General features: G+C 42.7%; 1 protein-coding gene across 1 annotated transcript in view; it reads left to right on the forward strand.

Moving 5' to 3' along the window:
* CCDC47 (coiled-coil domain containing 47) overlaps window positions 1–22827 on the forward strand; it is a 144939-nt gene that overhangs the window by 54863 nt on the left and 67249 nt on the right. Inside the window, exons 3-5 of the mRNA XM_030221571.1 lie at window positions 1061–1168; window positions 17290–17464; window positions 18552–18673. Of these exons, the coding sequence (XP_030077431.1) occupies window positions 1061–1168; window positions 17290–17464; window positions 18552–18673 (405 nt within the window). The remainder of the gene's footprint in view (window positions 1–1060; window positions 1169–17289; window positions 17465–18551; window positions 18674–22827) is intronic.

A 22827-nucleotide genomic window follows, 5' to 3' on the forward strand; every position in this document is an offset into this window, starting at 1 on the left:
CAGACTAAAGAAATGATTACACCAATCAGTACAATCCTGAATTCCTAATAATCCTTATAAGAACTTATTACATGTCTTATGCAAAATAATCAGCTAAATACACAGACCAGAAGTCCTGACTTAAACCTATCTGTCTCAGACAAAAACTCAGGACTAATTATTCCTGGCTATAGGTAATATAGCCTGCTATCTCACCTTGCCGTCTGTCAGACTCCCAATGGTAGAGAAGTGGAATTTTCCTCTGATTCGAGCTGAAATCCTCAGCGAGTCTCAGTCCAGGAATAAGGTACAAGAGTTGAATTCTGGATACAAATGGTACAGTCTTAGATAAGGCCTGATGTTGAAGCTGAGCAGGCCTTGTCAGTTTGTTACAAGGTATGCCGTTCACTGGTGTTTAGGAAAATCAGTCTCTTGCTCTCTTTAGAGCTTTCTATTCACCTGCAAATCCTCCGGTGTTCTTTCTTCAGGTGTTCTTTCCTTCCCTCTCGGTCTCCAACTCTGGTCCCTGACTAACTGTTCTTCAGTCCAAACCTTTGGTATCAAAGCGTCAGATGATACCTGTGGACCAATCACATATGATGACATAATGCCCAGCCAGCTTCATTGTCAAGAAGCGATCCTTTGTTATAGATGGCTTGCAAACTCCCTGTTTGATTCCATACTTTTGGAGCCATGGGTGTTTTTCTCCTCCAAGCTTCCTAGGAGATAACGGGGCTAGTTTGCAACAAAGAATATGTCCTTGGATGAAGTAACCTTGCAATGCTCAGCAGTAGTTTTCCTTTCTATAACCAAGCTGGTTTCTAATAGTTACAGATGTATTAAGTTCACAGGCTGTAGAATCCGTATTGTTATAAGAATGGTTCAAGCTTGTATAGACCAAGACCAGCAAAGGTGAGATCTCAGATAAATACCCCTACAACCTATCTGTATAGAATCGGCCCTTGCATTTGTTGGATTCAGTTAGTTCCTTGCTGCTGCCCCTAGAATTACACTACAGTTCATTTGGATTCAGTTTTCCTTCATGCCAGGAAATCACACTTTTTTTGCTCTTTTCTTCCAGGATGATGATGCAGAAAGTGAACCCTATGATGATGAGGAATTTGAAGGCTACGATGACAAACCAGACACAATGCCCAGCAAAAGTAAAGACCCTATAACAATTGTTGATGTAAGCATCATGTTGTGTTTTTTTTCTACATTTTGCTTTATGATTGAAGTGAAATCATTTCCTTTCTGATGGCATTTGAGTGGTACTTCTGGTGGTGTTCATTACTTACCAGCCACATGCCACCATGCAGGTGAATTGCAGAATTCTACAGAAGTGCTGAAACATAGATATAGATGTGGGGCTGATGCAGAAAGCCACACAATTAGCCAGTGCACGGCTTCTACTGCAGATTAACTGCAAAATATACCGTGGCTATATAGTAATTAATGAACATGCAAGTTGCTGCAATCCTCAGCTCATTAAAAATGTTCCCTTTACTATCAGTGTGTGAGTAGTAATTTGGCTCACACACTAATAGGAAGAGGGACATTTAGAAAAAAAAACAAGAAACCATTGCCAAGTCTGTGTCAGCCCCAGCATTCCTGGTAGTCTAGCAGCCCCTCTTCCTCAAACTGATTCCCCTGTCCCCAACTTTAAAATGAATTTCTGGTGTCTAGTGGCACCCCTCTCCCAACTTAAAAAAAAAAATCTTCTTTAATGTCTAGCAGCATTCCTCATTCCCCTCAATCTGACGCTCCCCTGACTTAAAAAAATAAAATTCTCTGGTGTCTACAAGTGTGCCCCCTTTCCCCCGCAAAGGTGTGCTTTGAAGAAGCAGGAGCGATGTTGACTCATTCTTGCCTCCACACCGCAATCTTGGAAAAGGGCAGTACCTGACCCCACTTAGTGTATCTTAAAATGCACCATTCAGGGTCAGATGCCACCATTTTTGAAGATGGTGGCACAGAGGCAGGAGAGTAGGCATTGCTCCTGGCACAAGTAATTTTTTTTTTTAAATCAAGCAGAGAGAAGAGGGAATGCTATAACTATTAAAGGATGCTGGGCCAATGCAAAAAAAGCTATTTTGGTGTCTCCACAACCCGGCTTAATCTCACACCAACGGAAGGCGTTGAGGCTGGCTTCATGGGCCTCTTCGGGGTCCCAGCTCAGCTCGCTGAGATGGTGGGTCACCCATGCAGCAGCTTTCAGCACGCCGGAGAGCTCCTACCAATTGGGCAGGCTGCTTTCTCCTGACCTCCCTGCTCCTGGCACACATAGGTGCGCTCGTCTGGCCCAGTTTTAAAGGAGGAGCAGCACTTCAGATTTGGGGGAAATATAAGGAAGTCTCTCTCTATTGGTGCCTTTGCAACAGGTTCTTGACTGCCTTGCCGTTCCTCGCCTGTCTCCAGTCCAGTTTGCCTTGCCTCGCCTGTCCCCAGTCCAGCTTGCCTCACCTGTCTGAGCCCTGTTTTCTGCTAGTCTGCCTAGTTCCATGCCTAGGCCGAGTGACTTGTCTGCTGCAGTCGGGGCCTGGCTAACCTTTGGGTTGGTTGGGTAGCGCCAACCCAGCTGTGGCCCAAGGGCTCATCTTTCCGTGAAGTGTTGACAGATTGCGAAGGCCATGAGCTCCCACCTTGCATTTGTTTCAGCAGCTGACTGTGCAGATCCTGGAGCTTGCTGACTGTCCAAAATTTATCCGCCTGCAGTCATTGGCAGCTCAACAGGCTCTGGTTCCTCCAGGTCCAGATCCATCACTTGCGGCGGCTTCCGTAACTCCAAGTATTCAACTTGTGTCTCTACTGAGATGTGACGGGAGCCCCAAAGACTGTAAGAGGGTCCATCAACCAGTGCCTGATAATTTTTGAACTCCATGCCAGAGATTTCTCTTCAGATAGGACCTGGGTGGTCTACTTTATCGCCCTGCTGGCTGGCCAAGCTCTTGTGTGGACTTGCCCACGTTGGGAATGGAATTATTCAGTGCTCAACGACCTCCAAAGTTTTCTGGTTCAGTTCAGAAGAGTCTTTGAGGAACCTGGAAAGGTCACTGTATCAGCTTTTGAGCTTCTTAGACTGAAGCAGGGGACACGGACCCTTGGGAATTATGCTATACAGTTCAGTACCCTAGCTTTGGAACTAAGCTAGAATAATGAGAGTCTGGTCATGGCCTTTTGGCTGTTACCACATCTTCCAGCAATGAGTGCCAGAGCTTAACTATTCTTTTAGTGAAAAAATATTTCTTATTTGTTTTAAAAGTATTTCCATGCAATTTCATTGAGTATCTGGTCTTTGTACTTTTTGAGTGAGTGAAAAATCAATTCTCCTCCAACCTCTCCACACCACTCAGGATTTAGTAGACCTCAATCATATCCCCCCTCAGCCGTCTCTTTTCCAAACTATGAGCCCTAACTTCTTTAGCCTTTCCTCACATGAGAGCAGTTCCATCCCCTCTATCATTTTGGTTGCTGTTCTTTAAACCTTTTCTAATTCCGCTATATCTTTTTTGAGATACAGTGATCAGAATTGAACACAGTATTCAAGATGAGGTTGCATCATGGATCAATACTGAGGCATTATAATTTTTGGTCTTATTTTGCATCCCTTTCCTAATAATTCCTAACATCCTGTTTGCTTTTTTGGCTACCGCTGCACACTAGGCAAAAGATTTCAGCATGTTGTCTACAATGACACTTAGGTCTTTGTCATGGCCACAGGAGCCTTTGCAATCTGTCATGGATTCAGGGATGGTGAACCCTTGGACCGCAGACAAGTCCTCTGGGCTGGCACAGGGCAGCAGTCACAGGATACAACAAACAAGACAGGACCGGATCCAGACAAGGCGAGGAAAGCAAGGCAGAGGGGCGGAACTTGATCCCAGGCAAAACAAGGCAAGACTTGGAATTAGGTTAAAACTGGGTTCAGAATAGGCAAGACAGAACTGAATCCCAGGCAGACCAAGGCAAGATACAAAACTAGGTTACAACTGTGTCCAGAAAAGGCAAGACAAGGGCAAGGCAAGAACTGGGTCTGAACAGGACTAGGCAAGGCTAGGCACAACTGGACAAAGCCGATAGACAAGGCAGAAGCTGGATCCAGATGAGGCAAGGAGAGCAAGGCAATAGAGCTAGAACTGAACCCAGACAGGAACACGGCTAGAACTGGGTTCAGACAAGGCAAGACTAGGTAGGGCAAGAATTGGATCCAGACACGAGGAAGGGAAGGGAAGACAAACAAGGCAGGATCGGAGCTAGGCAGATACAAAACAGGGCAACAGGAGTAAACAGAGGTAGGGCTAAAAGCAACAGGAGCAGGACTCTGCTTGGCAGGACCAGGAGCAGGACTCTGCTTGGCAGGACCAGGAACTAGGAACAGAGCTTGGCTAAAGCAGAAGCCAAGAACAAGGTTTAACTGTAACAGGAGCCAGGCTTTCAGGTCAAGGTTCAGAAACGACACACAGGAACAAAGCTAGCCAGAAATCATAGCATATGTGAATAAGGTATACGTGAAGAAGGTTTACAAGAGCAAGCCTTTCAGGAACATGGTTCAGAAACAAGACACACAGGAACAAACATTCAAGAAAAAGACTCACAGGAACAAAGCTAAGCAGGAATTGGATCCAAACAAGGAAAACAAAGTCAAGACTAAGAGACCTCTTTCAAAGGCAGAGTATGAAAGTCCCAAGGTTCATTATAAAGGACCTCACTGATGTCACAACTTAGAATAAGGCTTGGATAGACTGGAGTGAGGCTTGGATGCAGAAACACCAGAGTGAGGTTTGGGTAATCTCTGGAATGAGGCTTGGAATCAGGGAAACAGGCAGCAGAGGCATCAATGCAGTCTGGAGAAGCTGCAGAACCGAAAAAAGGTGAGTCTAGACGCAGGGGCACGGCCACGGCTGTGACGGTCTTTTTCTTGAGTGCTGACTCCTAAAGTGGACCCTAGCATCAAATAAATGTGATTCGGATTATTTTTCCCCAATGTGCATCACTTTGCATTTCTCTACATTACATAGTAACATAGTAACATAGTAGATGACGGCAGAAAAAGACCTGCATGGTCCATCCAGTCTGCCCAAGACAAACTCATATGTGTATACCTTACCTTGAATTGAATTTGTACCTGTCCTTTTCAAGGCACAGACCATATAAGTCTGCCCAGCAGTATTTCCCGCCTCCCAACCACCAGTCCCGCCTCCCATCACCGGCTCTGGTACAGACCGTATAAGTCTGCCCTCCCCTATCCTTGCTTCCCAACCACCACCCCCTCTTCCCCCCACCTGCTCCGCCACCCAATTTCAGCTAAGCTTCTACATTAAATTTCATTTGCCATTTGGATGCCCAGCCTTCATGTTTCCTAAGGTCTTCCTGCAACTTTTGACAATCAACATGTGTTTTGACAACTTTGAATAGTTTTGTGTCATTTGCAAATGTAATCACCTCATTTGTCATTCTGTTTTCCAGATCATTTATAAATATGTTAAATAGTACCGGTCCCAGTACAGATCCTTGCAGCACTCTACTATTCACCTTTCTCCATTGAGAGAATTGGCCATTTAACCCTACACTCTGTTTTCTGTCCAATAACCAGTTCTTAATCCACAGAAAGACATTGCCTCCTATCTCAAAACGCCTTCATTTTCTCAGGAGTCTCTCATGAGGTACATTGTCAAAAGCTTTCTGAAAATCTAGATACACTACATCAACCGGCTCATGTTTAACAACATGTTTATTCACGCCTTCAAAGAAATGAAGCAAATTGGTGAGGCAAGACTTCCTTTGGCTGAATCCATGCTGACTCTGTCTCATTAAACTATGTTTGTTGATGTGTTCCATAATTTTATTCTTTATAATAGTTTCCACTATTTTGCCAGGTACTGAAGTAGGGCTTACTGGTCTATGATTTCCCAGATCACTCCTGGAACCCTTATAAAAAAATCAGTATCACATTGGCCATCCTCCAGTCTTTAGTCCAGTCTGCCTTGTCCTTCATCCATAGCCCTGTCTTCTGCTAGCTGCCTATTGTGCCTCATTCCGTTCCTTGTCCTGAACCTAGCCCGAGTGACTTGCCAGCCACCAGTTGGGGCCCAGCTAATCTCTGGGTTGGTTGGGTAACGCTAATCCAGCTGCAGCCCAAGGGGTTCACCTTTGTGTGAATTTTGACAGGGCAAGGGGATTTGGGGCAGGAGCCTCTGCTTACTCTTCTATGCAGCCTGTGACCCTGGCAGTAACCTCTTGTGTTCTAGACATCCGTGCACAGCTTAAAAACTTATATGCATTGCTGCAGATTACTGTAATTAATGTCCACCTCACCGTACATTTTAATATACTGTGCAGTGATGTCTACTGCTTAAGTGAACTTCATTTCTGCATTGTGCTGCTAGTAATGAACATGTTATCTCTTTCATTAACCACATACAGAAAACTACTGTGGGCGGGAGTATCAGCCCATATAAGGACATGATGATGGTTTAAGCTTAACTTGGTCACTATTTGTTGCTGGTGTGTAGGAAAGCTATCTTTGCAGCAAATGCAGCCCCAGTTCCTGTGGGCCTAAGGAACAGGAACTGGATGCAGTAAAAGTTCTGCCTTGGTTATGGATTAGAGACCTGCACGGGAACAGGGTTCGTGAGATTTCTGCGGGAATCCCCCTCCGAGGCTGCGGGGTTCCATCAGGGACGGAAGCAGTTCCTTCCTGGATTCCTGTGGAAGAGTAAACTGCACCTGCGCCAACCGCTCACCTACCAAGTACCATGTTCTTTGAGTGGTGCCGCCTCCTCCTCCTTGCTTTAACAGCGCAGATGCGGAGTCTTCCATTAACCCTCTCTGGTCCCGGGCTGGTTTGCAAGCCTTGGCTCTGAGACAGGCACGAGCATCAGAGGTCACCTGACATACTGGCACATGCATGTGGTGACCTCTCACGCACAGTGACAACGAATCATAGACAAATCTTCCTTGTGCACATCAGAATGTTCCAAATTCCAACTTCCGTTCCTTCCTTGCTGCAGTGCTGCAGCTTGAACCCAGAGAGACAGAGAGCCAATGGGAATTTTTTTAGGTACCATTAAATTCTTGCAGGGACACGTGGGGACAGGTTAGATTTCTGGCCCCGTGCAACTCTCTATTATGGATGACCTTGCATATCTGACAGCTATTTGTGACTTAGTCATTCTCTATTCTTGAATTTAACAATACTAAGTAGCTCTGATCTTTTCAGCCTCGTTGCCTATAGGAAAATCAGCCTTATAAGATCTGTCAACCTCCCACCCTAATACATTTTGAACCATTCATACAATTTTCATTATCATGTCTGCTACAGATGATGACTAAGAGCCCTGCACTCCTCCCCCCCCCCCCCCAAGCAGCTCACATCTTCCATGTACTCTAGATGCATCTGATCTCTAGAGACTGATACACAGTTTTTTTTTCTCCATTCTGTGTCTTGGGGTGGGGGGGGAAAGCTTAGTAAACACACCCTTACACTCTGGCATTTTTGTTCTACACAATACTAGACTGGTTCAATTCACTTGAAATTTTGAGGAGTTCAGGGTGTATTATCATGTTAGTACATAAGTGTTGCCATACTGGGACAGACCGAAGGTCCATCAAACCCAGCATCCTGTTTCCAACAGTGGCCAATCCAGGTTACATGTACCTGGCAAGATCCCAAAATGTACAATAAATTTTATACTGCTTATCCTAGAAATAAGCAGTGGATTTTTTCCAAGTCCATTTTAATAATGGCTTAAGGACTTTTCTTTTAGGAAGATATCCAAACCATTTTTAAACCCAGTTAAAATAACTTCTTTTACTACATTCTCTGGCAATAAATTCCAGAGTTTAATTACATGTTTAGCGAAGAAACATTTTCTCCGATTTGTTTTTAAATGTACTACTTTGTAGCTTTATTGCGTGCCCCTTAGTCCTAGTATTTTTGGAAAGAGTAAACGAACGATTCACGTCTACCTTTTCCACTCCAATCATTATTTTATATACCTCTATCATATGTCCCCTCAGCCATATTTTCTCAAAGCTGAAGAGCCCCAGCCATTTCAGCTTTTCCTCATATGGAAGTCGTCCTATCCCCTTTGTCATTTTCGTTGCCCTTCTTTGTACCTTTTCTAATTTTACTATATCTTTGTTTGAGATGCGGTGACCAGAATTGCACACAGTATTCAAGGTGCGGTCGCACCATGGAGCGATACAAAGGCATTATAACATCAATATTTTTTATTTTTCATTCCTTTCCTAATAATACCTAACATTCTATTTGCTTTCTTAGCCGCTGCCGCACACTGAGCAGAGGGTTTCAAAGTATTGTTAACGATGACTCCTAGATCCCTTTCCTGGTCGATGACGCCCAATGTGGAACCTGAAATAGGAGTACAGTCAGGCAGAAGGGAAGGTACAACAGCAGCTGTGAACTGCTGTACAGTGGCGGGTACAGCATCTGGAGCCGGGAGTCGTGAGGAGAGAAAGGGCATTTCAATTAGTTCATGCCTAATAGCAGGCAAACCTCCTGTAGAGGATAAGGGCACAGAGTCGGGAGGAGGAGCCCAAGCCGTGGGAGTCATGGGAAAAGGGGATACAGGCACAGAATTGGGACGAGTAATCTGAGATTTTGGACGGGCCCCCAGGCGTAGCCAGTCTTCGGTATTCTCTCCAGCAGCGGCTGCCTGAGTTAAAACTGGCGGCCAAATGCCGTAGTCAGTGTTGCCAGAACGGAGTGGGACAGTGTGGGCAGAGCTAGAATAATGGGTAGAGGTCGAGGGGATCATTTGAAGTGTGAGAGGAAGAGGTGAGAGGGACGGAGGTATGCAATCTAAGTACATAAGTACATAAGTAGTGCCATACTGGGAAAGACCAAAGGTCCATCTAGCCCAGCATCCTGTCACCGACAGTGGCCAATCCAGGTCAAGGGCACCTGGCACGCTCCCCAAACGTAAAAACATTCCAGACAAGTTATACCTAAAAATGCGGAATTTTTCCAAGTCCATTTAATAGCGGTCTATGGACTTGTCCTTTAGGAATCTATCTAACCCCTTTTTAAACTCCGTCAAGCTAACCGCCCGTACCACGTTCTCCGGCAACGAATTCCAGAGTCTAATTACACGTTGGGTGAAGAAAAATTTTCTCCGATTCGTTTTAAATTTACCACACTGTAGCTTCAACTCATGCCCTCTAGTCCTAGTATTTTTGGATAGCGTGAACAGTCGCTTCACATCCACCCGATCCATTCCACTCATTATTTTATACACTTCTATCATATCTCCCCTCAGCCGTCTCTTCTCCAAGCTAAAAAGCCCTAGCCTTCTCAGCCTCTCTTCATAGGAAAGTCGTCCCATCCCCACTATCATTTTCGTCGCCCTTCGCTGTACCTTTTCCAATTCTACTATATCTTTTTTGAGATACGGAGACCAGTACTGAACACAATACTCCAGGTGCGGTCGCACCATGGAGCGATACAACGGCATTATAACATCCGCACACCTGGACTCCATACCCTTCCTAATAACACCCAACATTCTATTCGCTTTCCTAGCCGCAGCAGCACACTGAGCAGAAGGTTTCAGCGTATCATCGACGACGACACCCAGATCCCTTTCTTGATCCGTAACTCCTAATGCGGAACCTTGCAAGACGTAGCTATAATTCGGGTTCCTCTTACCCACATGCATCACTTTGCACTTGTCAACATTGAACTTCATCTGCCACTTGCACGCCCAATCTCCCAGTCTCGCAAGGTCCTCCTGTAATCGTTCACATTCCTCCTGCGACTTGACGACCCTGAATAATTTTGTGTCATCGGCGAATTTAATTACCTCACTAGTTATTCCCATCTCTAGGTCATTTATAAATACATTAAAAAGCAACGGACCCAGCACAGACCCCTGCGGGACCCCACTAACTACCCTCCTCCACTGAGAATACTGTCCACGCAATCCTACTCTCTGCTTCCTATCTTTCAACCAGTTCTTAATCCATAATAATACCCTACCTCCGATTCCATGACTCTGCAATTTCTTCAGGAGTCTTTCGTGCGGCACTTTGTCAAACGCCTTCTGAAAATCCAGATATACAATATCAACCGGCTCCCCATTGTCCACATGTTTGCTTACCCCCTCAAAAAAATGCATTAGATTGGTGAGGCAAGACTTCCCTTCACTAAATCCGTGCTGACTTTGTCTCATCAGTCCATGTTTTTGTATATGCTCTGCAATTTTATTCTTAATAATAGCCTCCACCATTTTGCCCGGCACCGACGTCAGACTCACCGGTCTATAATTTCCCGGATCTCCTCTGGAACCCTTCTTAAAAATCGGAGTAACATTGGCTACCCTCCAGTCTTCCGGTACTACACTCGATTTTAGGGACAGATTGCATATTTCTAACAGTAGCTCCGCAAGTTCATTTTTTAGTTCTATTAATACTCTGGGATGAATACCATCAGGTCCCGGTGATTTAGTACTCTTCAGCTTGCTGAACTGACCCATTACATCCTCCAAGGTTACAGAGAATTCGTTTAGTTTCTCCGACTCCCCCGCTTCAAATATTCTTTCCGGCACCGGTGTCCCCCCCAAATCCTCCTCGGTGAAGACCGAAGCAAAGAATTCATTTAATTTCTCCGCTACGGCTTTGTCCTCCCTGATCGCCCCTTTAACACCATTTTCGTCCAGTGGCCCAACCGACTCTTTGGCCGGTTTCCTGCTTTTAATGTATCTAAAAAAATTTTTACTATGTATTTTTGCTTCCAACGCTAATTTCTTCTCAAAGTCCTTTTTTGCCCTCCTTATCTCCGCTTTGCATTTGGCTTGGCATTCCTTATGATCTATCCTGTTACTTTCAGTTGGTTCTCTTCTCCACTTTCTGAAGGATTGTTTTTTGGCTCTAATGACTTCCTTTATCTTACTGTTTAGCCACGCCGGCTGATGTTTAGTCTTTTTTCCCTTTTTTCTAATACGTGGAATATGGTGGCGGCTTCTGGTCGCTGTATGGAAGTCGTAGCTTGCCTAATCACAGTGGGACAAGGAAGGGACCCATAAGGCAGTGAAGGAATAGTAGGATCAGGAACAATGTGCTCCACATTCTGTGGCAGGGATCTCTGTGCAGGGATGGAAGAGGCGGCAACTTGTGGTTGCCGTAAAGCATTAAGAGCCTGGTCTATGGTCAAAAACAGCCATAGTGTCAACTGGCGGTTGACCTAAACCAGTATGGCCGGAAGAGACAGGGAGTACCAGAGGGTCTCCTGAATTTGGTTTCCTGACCTGGAGTGAGGGCAAGTTAAGGGTTGCAGACTCGGGGAGTGCTTGAGGTAAGGATCCCGATTCTGGGATGGAAAGGATCACTGTAGCAGGGACACCAGGCATGTACCGAGGTAGGAGTACAGGCTGAGGGATAGTAGGGATAGCAGCACCAGGAACCACAGGTTCCAGACTGGAGGGAACAGGTGACAGATCAACCGTGCCAGAGATCTGAACAGAAGTGGGTTTGTCGAGGGTAATGGGGTGGGACGATATAACAGAAGCCGGGGGTGGCGTCAGATCAAAAAGCAAAGGCTCAACAGGCAAGGGGTTGTTGGCATCCAGGAGATGTTGGGGTAAGGGAGAATAACCAACGGCAACGCCACAAGTTAAAAGTTTGTTGGTGATGGCAGACTCATATGGAGGCGGTGCTATGGGTACGGTTCCAAAGGTGGAAGAGCTTGGCTTCGGGAGCCAGGCAGAGATTTAGGGTGAATGTCCCAATCTCCAATAAGGATAATTTTGTATATCGCATTCGGATGCTTATCTCTAGATTTCCCGGTTTTATGGGAATCGTTATAAGCAATTAAGCCACATAATTTAGCGGGCTCAAAGGAGCCAGAGACAGGCCAGTTAAGGTCCTTGTCTTCTTTATTCCATTTCTTAAACCATGTCTCACAAATACGAGTCAGGTCCTTCTTTTCATTAGGGAAAAACTGTATCACAATATCCAGGGGCGTGATCATGATACCACAGGTGTACAGGTAGTGTTATGTACTGAAGTATATTCAAGTAAAAGGACAAGTCTAACTGGCTAATAATAAATGAAACACAACAACGCTAATGTAAGGCTACAAATTAAAGTGCAACAAAACTTCAGCTATACCTAGACCTGAGTCAAACAGAAAGTCAAATTAAAAATGAAGTATAAACCTTACATCATGCATCTATATTTCAGGTTTCTCTTTCGCACATGCATCACTTTGCACTTGCTCACATTAAATGCCATCTGCTATTTGGATGCTCAGTCTCCCAGTCTCGTAAGGTCCTCTTGCGATTTAACAACTTTGAATAACTTTGTGTCTTCAGCAAATTTAATTACCTCACTAGTTATTCCCATATCTAGATCATTTACATAGTAACATAGTAGATGAAGGCAGAAAAAGACCTTCAACGAAATCAATCAAAGTCTATACATCATGAACACGTGGGCAGATGCATTTCGTCTGAAACTAAATGCAGAAAAAACTAAATGCCTGATACTCACCTCCCAATACAATACAAATGAATTAAACGCGATAAACACACCAAACCAAAACCTTCCAATCTCAGAAACACTAAAAATTCTTGGAGTCACTATCGACCGCCACCTAACACTCGAAACTCACGCAAATAACACAACTAAGAAGATGTTCCACTGCATGTGGAAATTGAAAAGGATTAAACCATTCTTCCCAAGATCCGTCTTCCGCAACCTAGTGCAATCCCTCGTCCTAAGCCATCTGGATTACTGTAACTCACTATACACAGGCTGCAAAGAGCAAGTACTGAGGAAACTTCAAACAGCCCAGAACACAGCAGCCAGACTCATCTTCGGAAAACCAAAATATGAAAGGGCAACACCACTACTAAAGAAACTACACTGGCTTCCACTTAAGGAACGCGTCACCTTCAAGGTATGTACACTAGTCCATAAGATCATTCATGGTGAAGCCCCTGCCTATATGTCCGAGTTGATAGACCTTCCAACCAGAAATGCTAAAAGATCATCCAGAACATACCTCAACCTCCACTTCCCTAACTGCAAGGGCGTGAAATACAAGACGCTACACGCGTCAACCTTTTCTCACACGAGCACGCAACTTTGGAATACACTGCCGCGCAACTTAAGAACGATTTACGAACAAGCCTCCTTCCGCAAATTACTGAAGACTCATCTGTTTGAAACAATTTATGGCAAAGAGCTAAAACACATAGAGTCCACACTCACTGAACATCAATGCTCCATACATCCACTCCTAACCCTCATCCCCCGTAATTCCACATCACTCATACACTTACTCACAGGAATATGTACACCATATATCTCTGTGTCTTAACACTGCCCTTTAAGCTTCCCATTGTCTCTTTCCAACGTTTCAATGTTGATGTCCCATTGTTATATTCTTAATGATACTTCGATGGTTTCACAAAACTTGTACAATGTAACCTATAACCAAGCTGTAACAAATGTATTTCCATTATTCATATCTTATTGTAAGCCACACTGAGCCTGCAAAGAGGTGGGAAAATGTGGGATACAAATGCAATAAATAAATAAAAATCCAGTCTGCCCAACAAGATAAACTCATATGTGTATACCTTACCTTGATTTGTACTTGCCTTTTTCAGGGCACAGACTGTACAAGTCTGCCCAGCAGTATTTCCCGCCTCCCAACCACCAGTCCCGCCTCCCATCACCGGTTCTGGCACGGACCGTATAAGTCTGCCCTCCACTATCCTCGCCTCCCAACCACCAACCTCTCTTCTCCCACCTGCTCCGCCACCCAATTTCGGCTAAGCTTCTGAGGATCCATTCCTGCTGCACAGGATTCCTTTATGCATGTTTGAATTCCGTTACCGTTTTCATCTCCACCACCTCCCGCGGGAGGGCATTCCAAGCATCCACCACCCTCTCCGTGAAAAAATACTTCCTGACATCTTTTTTGAGTCTGCCCCCCTTCAATCTCATTTCATGTCCTCTCGTTCTACCGCCTTTCCATCTCCGGAAAAGATTTTTTTGCAGATTAATACCTTTCAAGTATTTGAACGTCTGTATCATATCACCCCTGTTCCTTCTTTCCTCCAGGTTCAGGTCAGCAAGTCTTTGGTCATACGTCTTGGAACGCAAATCCCATACCATTCTCGTAGCTTTTCTTTGCACCGCTTCCATTTTTTTAACATCCTTCGCAAGGTACGGCCTCCAAATTTGAACACAATACTCTAGGTGGGGCCTCACCAACGACTTGTACAGGGACATCAACACTTCCTTTCTTCTGCTGATCACACCTCTCTCTATACAGCCTAGCAACCTTCTCGCTATGGCCACCGCCTTGTCACACTGTTTCGTTGCCTTCAGATCCTCGGATACTATCACCCCAAGATCCCTCTCCCCCTCAGTACCTATCAGACTCTCACCGCCTAACACATACGTCTCTCGTGGGTTTCTACTCCCTAAATGCATCACTTTGCATTTCTTCGCATTGAATTTTAATTGCCAAACCTTAGACCATTCTTCTAGCTTCCTCAGATCCCTTTTCATTCTTTCCAGTCCCTCCCGGGTGTCCACTCTGTTGCAAATCTTAGTATCATCCGCAAATAGGCAAACTTTACCTTCTAACCCTTCGGCAATGTCACTCACAAATATATTGAACAGAATCGGCCCCAGCACCGATCCCTGAGGCATGCCGCTACTCACCTTTCCCTCCTCCGAGCGAACTCCGTTTACCACCACCCTCTGTCGTCTGTCCATCAGCCAGTTCCTAATCCAGTTCACCTCTTCGGGACCTATCTTCAGTCCATCTAGTTTATTTAAGAGCCTCCTGTGAGGAACCGTGTCAAAAGCTTTGCTAAAATCTAAGTAGATTACGTCTATAGCACATCGATGATTCAATTCTCCAGTTACCCAGTCAAAGAATTCAATGAGATTCGTTTGGCACGATTTCCCTCTGGTAAAACCATGTTGTCTCAGATCTTGCAGCTTGTTGGCTTCTAGGAAATTCACTATCCTTTCCTTCAGCATGGCTTCCATTACTTTTCCAATAACCAAAGTGAGGCTTACCGGCCTGTAGTTTCCAGCTTCTTCCCTATCACCACTTTTGTGAAGAGGTACCACCTCCGCCGTTCTCCAGTCCATCGGAACCTCTCCCGTCTCCAAGGATTTATTAAACGAATCTTTAAGAGGACCCGCCAGGACCTCTCTGAGCTCCCTCAATATTCTCTTCCGTGAACGGTGCTATATCCATTCCATTCTCAGGTGTACTTTTGCCAGTCCCAAGTGCCAGCTAACTACTGTTAAGGCAATTCTCTGGATGGGACCAGAATTTTCAAATGATTTAACTTCCAAAATTGCCCTAGAATATAAAAAAATAAACTTTCCTTGTTGTAATATAAATCCAGATATTCCCAATAATTATATCAGTTTCAACAATTTATAAATATGTTAAAAAGCAGCGGTCCCAGCATAGACCCTTGTGGAACCCCACTATTAACCCTTCTCCATTGAGAGTACTGACCATTTAATTGTACTGTCTGTTTTCTATCTTTTGACCAGTTTTTAATCCACAATGTACCCCTATCCCATGACTTTCCAATTTCCTCTGGCGTCTTTCATGAGGTACTCCTTTTGAAAATGCAGATACGCAATATTGACCAGCTCACCTTTAGCCACATGTTTGTTTACCCCTTCAAAGAAATGTTATCAAAACTGCTGTGTTCTGTTTGTCTGAAATTTCTGAACCAAAGAAGGAAACTAAGCCCTATAAAATGTTCTAAATAGTGCTGTACATGGATTAAAATAGCATAAAGTGCATACCTCACATTTTCTCCTGTACTGTGCAACACATAGATAAAAGAAGTAAATTCTCAAATCCTGCATATTTCCGTTAGTAACTAAAAATAAAATCATTTATCTTACCTTATTGTCTGGTGATTTTATCTTTCTAATTCTCATTCCCTGTCTCTGAACTCTGTTTCCAAGGCCTCCTGTCTATTTATGTTTCACTTTCTGCCCTATATCCATTTTTCACATTCAGCTTTCTTCCATTTTTCTTACTCCTTCTCAAATCTATCTAGTTTCCATTTCTTCCCTTCCCCGCCATTCATTGACACCATCTCTTCGCTTTCCCTCCCATCCATAGGCTCCATCTCCTCCTGTCTCTCTTCTCTTGAGGTCTTAAGTGCAGCTGGGCCTTCTGCAATTGCCACAGCTGGTATGGGGGACTGGCCATACCATTGCATTGCTCATAATATGCTCAGATTCTGCCCCTACTCACAGTCAGCAGCTAACATAGGATTTTTACCCCGCTGGCTAATTTTTACAGTGTGGGGATAGTTTAGTGCTTGTCCCTGCATATCAGCTATATGCAGTAAAACCTATGCTTACTGCTTAGCAAAGCTTAGTAAACATTCCCCTTAATTCATTAGGATAGTACAGAAAATTTTGTGTGTGCTAAATTGATTTAATACATGTTCAAAAAATCTTTTGTTAAGCAATTTTCAAGCATAAAATCAGAAATAACATGGGCAAAAAAAAAGTCTTCAAAGGTCCATCCAATTAAAACTAATTAAAAGAAAAGAAAAAATAGACTCTTGTACCATCTAATCCAGTCTATGATTTGGAAAAAGCAGAAAGTGCAACAAACAGTAACAAGGAAAAAAGATTCAAAGATTGCACACACCCACACATTATTGAGCTTAGCAAATAAAACACAAAATAGAAAATAAGGTGATACCTTCACTGATTTTAAAACATTTTTTATTAGCTTTCAGAGACCAACACTTCCTTCCTCAGGTCAGGAGAGGATACCATAACAACATTATACTGACCTGAGACAGGAGGTTTTGGCCTCTGAAAGCTAATTAAAAAGGGTATTAGGCTATTAAATGAATATTTTCTGAAATGGCTGTGGGTTTGAGGTGTGCCAGGGGGCAGAGCCATAAAGAGTGGGTTGGAGGCAAGGCAAAGTAGGTTATGGCTGGGGGCGTGTACTAAAATCTCCCTTTGAAGAATTGGGACCCCTTGGCAGCTCTGCAGGAAGTTTTGTCAGAGGAGGCGGGATGCTAGAGAGGGAGAACTCTGTCTAGAAAGAAGCAACATTTGCTTAGCGTTGCTGTCTGCACAGGTAAGTTTGAAGGGTTGCCAGGGGGAAGGAGAGGGAGAATGTGATTAATTTGTTAAAATTATTAATGCAGGCTAAATTTTTAACACATTAATTGTGTTAAAAATGTGTTAAATGTGCAGCCCTAGTTCTAACATGTCCTTGTTTGCATGTTCTCTTACTATTGAAATTCCTTGATCTTGTTTAAGGTCCCAGCTCATCTGCAAAACAGCTGGGAGAGTTACTACATGGAGATCCTGATGGTAACCGGCCTCCTTGCTTACATTATGAACTACATCATTGGCAAGAATAAAAACAGTCGCCTGGCCCAGACCTGGTTCAATACACACAGGGAGCTGCTGGAAAGTAACTTTGCGCTTGTAGGTGAGTTGTTCAGTTTAGCTTTAGCTGATCTATAGTTCTGGGTATGGAGCCTAATGGATAGCAAGCACCAAACTGTAGTACAACAAGACAAGAGGGGGAAAACCTCATGTCCATTTACTCATTAAAATCTCTGCAGTGGGCCAGCTCCCTTGGCTCAAGGTCAGGGCTATACACTCCATACAGAGGGACTTAAGTTCAGTTACCACTTCAGGTCTTCTCTCTAGAATTAACGACACCGGAGGCAAGGTATCCCAGGCAATGCACAGCAGCAACACTTGCTGAATGTACTATTTACAGCCCCTGATTGCAGAGTATGTGTCCTCCAGCCCAGAGCTGTCACTGCAATGGCGGAACCTAGTTGGAGTGAATATAAATATGGGAAAAGAATCTACAGATAACTGAAAATGCCCTGGTTCCAATAGAGTTGAAAGTACACCCCCCCCCCCCCCCCCCCCACTACTAGCTTCCTGCTCAAATCTCCATAGTTTGTGTCTGAACTGTAACACTTACTTGAAGTGGGGATTCCTAATGTATATATTGAGGAAGCTCAAGGAAAAGCTGTTACCCAGTTAAATGGCACTTAGCTGGCTATCCGAGGTATTCAGTGGCACTTACCCAGATAGTGCTACTGAATATCCCTTCTAATCAATCAAACAGAAATTGTCTCTCTTGTGGGTGGTCTGGGGGTTGAGTTGGCACTTAATCCAGTTAAATGCCAATATTCAGCCCTTAACCGGATAAGTTAATCGGACAAATAGGACATCATAAATCGCAGTCCTGTTTTTGTCCAGCTTAACTTATCTGGTTAAGGGCTGAGTACGAGCACTTACAGGTAAATGCTGGCCATCTCTAAATACCCAGGTATTCAGTACTGATACCCAGACATGGCCCAGCTTTTGAATATCTGGGTATAAAATCGGCAGCGGTGAAAAAAAATCACTGACTGCCACTGATTGAACGTTGTCCCCTAAATGTTTTTATGTTTTTGTTTATTTTCTTTTTTGCTTATAACATGCAGCTTACTCCAGGCTTCACTATGACACACAATATCATCAAATTTTAATAAATACAGTTTCTCTTGTTTCAGGGGATGATGGAACAAGTAAAGAACCCATGAGTACTGGAAAACTGAACCAAGAAAATGAACATATTTATAACCTCTGGTGCTCGGGCAGAGTGTGCTGCGAGGGTATGCTGATTCAGCTGAAGGTTAGGGGCTTTTCTCATCTTTTTCTTTTGACAGAACAGTAAGCAAATCTTTGTCAGGACCACGGCAAGGTCCAAAAGCTTAAGGCCAAAGAATGATTCCCTTTTCATGTTCTGCTGTCTATTGTATGTACATATTACATAGAAACACTTGTGACTTTCACCTCTGAGTACCATTTAGCCTGTCAGGTAGAAGGTGCTCTCATAAGTAGTTTTTATTACTGAACTACAGCAGGTGGTGGGAAAGATTTTTAAAAGCTGGAATATAATTAATAATTTGAATCAGCTTGCTCACACCTGTAATGACCCTCTAACTACACACAAGTGCATTGATGAAGTCTGAAGGGGTTAATTCTATAATGAGCTGCCTAGATTTAGCCAGCAAGAACATGCATAAATGCTGTTATTCTTGTCATGTACACCCATATGTTGATATTCATGTAAATGACCGTTTTCTGGCTGCACATTATTTAATGGTATGTACTTTGCAGACTGGTATTCACATGGGACATACATAATAATTGTGGCAGTTAACCTATAAAGCGTGATAAATCCCCAAGTCTTGCAGTATGGCGGCTAGTTAGCTGAACTGTTGTGAAAGCAAAAATGTTTACAATATGCCTGCTCACTGATACAGACGAAGAATTTGCATTTTGGTAAAACACTGGCAAAAGGCAATACAAAAAAGTGAAAGATGGTTTCTGCTACGCCTCCAGTACTAAGTGTACTTAAAGGCTAATTCTATAAAAGGGCACCTATATAGAAATTGTGTATAATGTTGCAGTATAATCTAGAGTCTGTAGTTCGTAATGTGATACATAAAAAATCGGGACTCTAGAATGTAATTACTCAAAAAGTGTGCTTAAATGTGGAGAAAAACCCTCAGAAACCTGGAGTTGAACTAACTCAGGTTTAGGGCGGGGTTACTAGTATTTAGGTAACTCACGCCAAGTTTCTATCATCGGGAAAAAAACTCCACTTAAATATTTATTGATTATTTGCAGCTTGTATGTCTGTCTGCTTGTTGTATCTTGTTCTAAACAGTTTGTATCTTGTTCTAAACAGTTGCCTCTTGATATTAGCTTACAGCAATGCTTTAACAAATGTGAATGTAAAAAAACACTCTTATCTTAATGTCCAACGGGGGCCGCTGCCGTTTCTCCTTACAACAAGGCTTCCTCAGGGACCGAGTGTTAAATCACGATGCTGTAATCCTGTAGAAATCAAGAAATAGAGTAAGAACAAAAAAGCTTAAAACTGTATACAATGCACCAGGGCAAAGGCTCTTGAATAGGCTTACAGCTAAGCGGAGCACCTATCATTTCAAAATGGCGTCTCGGCGTCTTTGGTGTGTCAGCTGACATTTATAGAGATCTTAATCAGCTGACTGCTTAAAGGTAGTGGTTTGAAAAAATTCACTTAAGGACTAATAAAAAACATGCCAATCTATGGAGCTATTAAGACCATTAGGTTCTAAGGAATCCAAATTAAAGATCCACTCAGCCTCTCTTCTCTGTAGTTTTAACTTGCGATCTCCACCTCTGTGTGATGCATCTATTCTATCGATGACGAAACATTGGAGATCTTCAAATTTATGATTGTTGACCATACAGTGTTCTACCATAGGTTCTTTGATAATTTGTCTCCGGATATTGGATCGATGTTCCAATATTCTTACTTTCAAAGCTCTGGTGGTCATCCCGACATATAGTTTTTTGCAGGGACAGCTGATTACGTAGACAACATAGTCTGATAGACAATTGGTGAAACGTCGAAAAACATGGTATTTTTTGGTCTTGAAAATATATATTTGTTTAATCTGCTTAGTAATGGAACAGATTGGGCAAAGGCCACATTTGAAATGACCTTGCAATCGTGTTTTGTTCAATGTGGTCGTAAGCTTAAGATCTGCTGGGCTAATCAGCTCTTTGATGTTATTGCGTCTAACATAAGCAATCCGTAAATTGCTGTTCTTAAAGGCAGGGATTGATTGTACAATGTCCCATCTATTTTTAATCAGTCTGGCTATAGACGGACTGTCCTCATTGTATTGTAAAACCATAGTACAGGTTTCTTCCTTGTTCGTGTCTTGAGTTGTAGTAGTTGATAGTAATTCTCTATTGTTATATTTGGCTCTTTGATATGCTTTATGAAGTGTGGATCTTGAATAACCTCTATCAGCCAAATCATCTGCTAATCTCTTGGCTTGTTGTTTAAAGGTAGAAAAATTTGTGCAGATACGTCTTAGTCGCAACATTTGAGAATAAGGTAGACTATTCTTTAAATGTGTAGGGTGACAGCTCGAACTATGAAGAAATGTATTCCTGTCCGTGCTTTTCTTGTAAACCCTTGTAACAAATTGACCATGAGTTAATCTTATTTCTACATCAAGATAATGAATTAATTCAGTAGAATGTTGTTCAGTGAATTGGATATTATCGCTACAACTATTGAGCCATACCATAAAGTTTTTAAGCTCTATGGAAGAGCCTCCCCAAATCATAAAAATGTCGTCAATATAGCGCCACCACGTGATGATGGCTTCAGAGAAAGGGGAATGACTAATCCATTCCTTCTCAAATTCTGACATGTAAAGATTGGCAATCGAGGGAGCAAATGTGGCTCCCATTGCAACTCCACTGGTTTGTAAGTAAAATTTGTTATTGAATACAAAATAATTTTCTTTCATAGCAATCCTCGTGAGAGTTGTCAAAAACTCAGTTGGGATCTGATGTGGTCTTTCCCTGTTGTCAAGTATTCGAACTACAGACTCTAGATTATACTGCAACATTATACACAATTTCGATTTTCGACATTAGCAGTATGGCACAGAACCCTTGGAATTCCGGCTTCAGCTTCTCTAACGAACGAGTCAGGGATCTCCTTAGCTTCTCTACAGAATTCAATATTGAACAACTTAGTTCTGCCACAGATTCTGGGTGGAACAGTATTACTTTGAAAAACAAAAACATCATTAAAATAGAATTAAATAGTGGTCTTCTTATAGAATACTGCAAAAAAGAAATAATTCCAAGAGGACTTCGAGTCAACAAGGCACCACAATGTTTTGTTGAGGATAAAGATTTCATAGACAAATGGAATAGAATACTTAATAAATGTTCCTTAGATCTCATGCTTTTGATCATTGAGAGAAGTCAATTCGGTTTAAATCAATTAAAAGAAGAACTTGACCAAGGTTTAACTAAATTGAAAAATAGTGCATTACCTGCAGATTTTGAAAAAGAACATGCATCATTCAAAGAGAACATGGACAAATTTAAAAGCTACATTAAAAAATCTAAGCTCAAAAAATTTGCTAGAGATGAGAAAGACTACAACTCAAATAACATTTACCCTTGGATGTCAGCAGACAAATCAGAATCCACCACTAATCAAAAAGACTTAAGATTTCAAAGCTCATCGTCGTCTATTAGCAGTGATAATTCCACTGATCGCAGCACTAAACAGTCTTTTTTGGGGAACAGAGGCCTGAGACGAGGAAGAAACAATCGGAGAGGGAATGCAAATCAAAGAAGCAAACCTTGGACTCGGTCTCAGAAGCAACAACAGTGGTCATAAACTTATCTAACCGCAACTTAACAACCACGGAAGAGAAACTTTTATCGATGGGCTTATCGTTCGTACCATCATCTCATTTCAATGAGTTCCAGTTCAATATTGATTTAGAGAAATTTTTACGTAAATTACAGCTTAAAGATTTTTTTCAAGACAAAGTAGAAACTCTAGATCGAACTATTATAAAGCCTAAGTCTTCTTGGAAACCTCCGGCTCCTTTAGCCCCTGCCCTGATCACCTTCAAGTCCTTGCTCATATCTGATTTAGATAACCTTAAGACCAAACACAGGCAATTTTCCCACAAAAGATTCAACTTGTCCAAAGCAGAAGTGTCAGCTTTAAAAACATTACAAAAAGACAATAATATCATTATAAAAAAAGCAGACAAAGGGGGAGCTGTTGTATTACTTAATAGAGAGGATTACATTAACGAAGGTCTCAGGCAATTAAATCAGCCTGATTCCTATAAACAGTTAAAATTGAATCCTACGAATAGACTACAATCTTTGATAAAAAGAATCACTAATACTGCACTCAATCAAGGTATTATTACATCAAAAGATAAAAGATTCTTATGTAAA

The sequence above is a fragment of the Microcaecilia unicolor genome, chromosome 12 (genome assembly GCF_901765095.1).
Source record: "Microcaecilia unicolor chromosome 12, aMicUni1.1, whole genome shotgun sequence".
NCBI classification, from domain to species: Eukaryota; Metazoa; Chordata; class Amphibia; order Gymnophiona; family Siphonopidae; genus Microcaecilia; species Microcaecilia unicolor.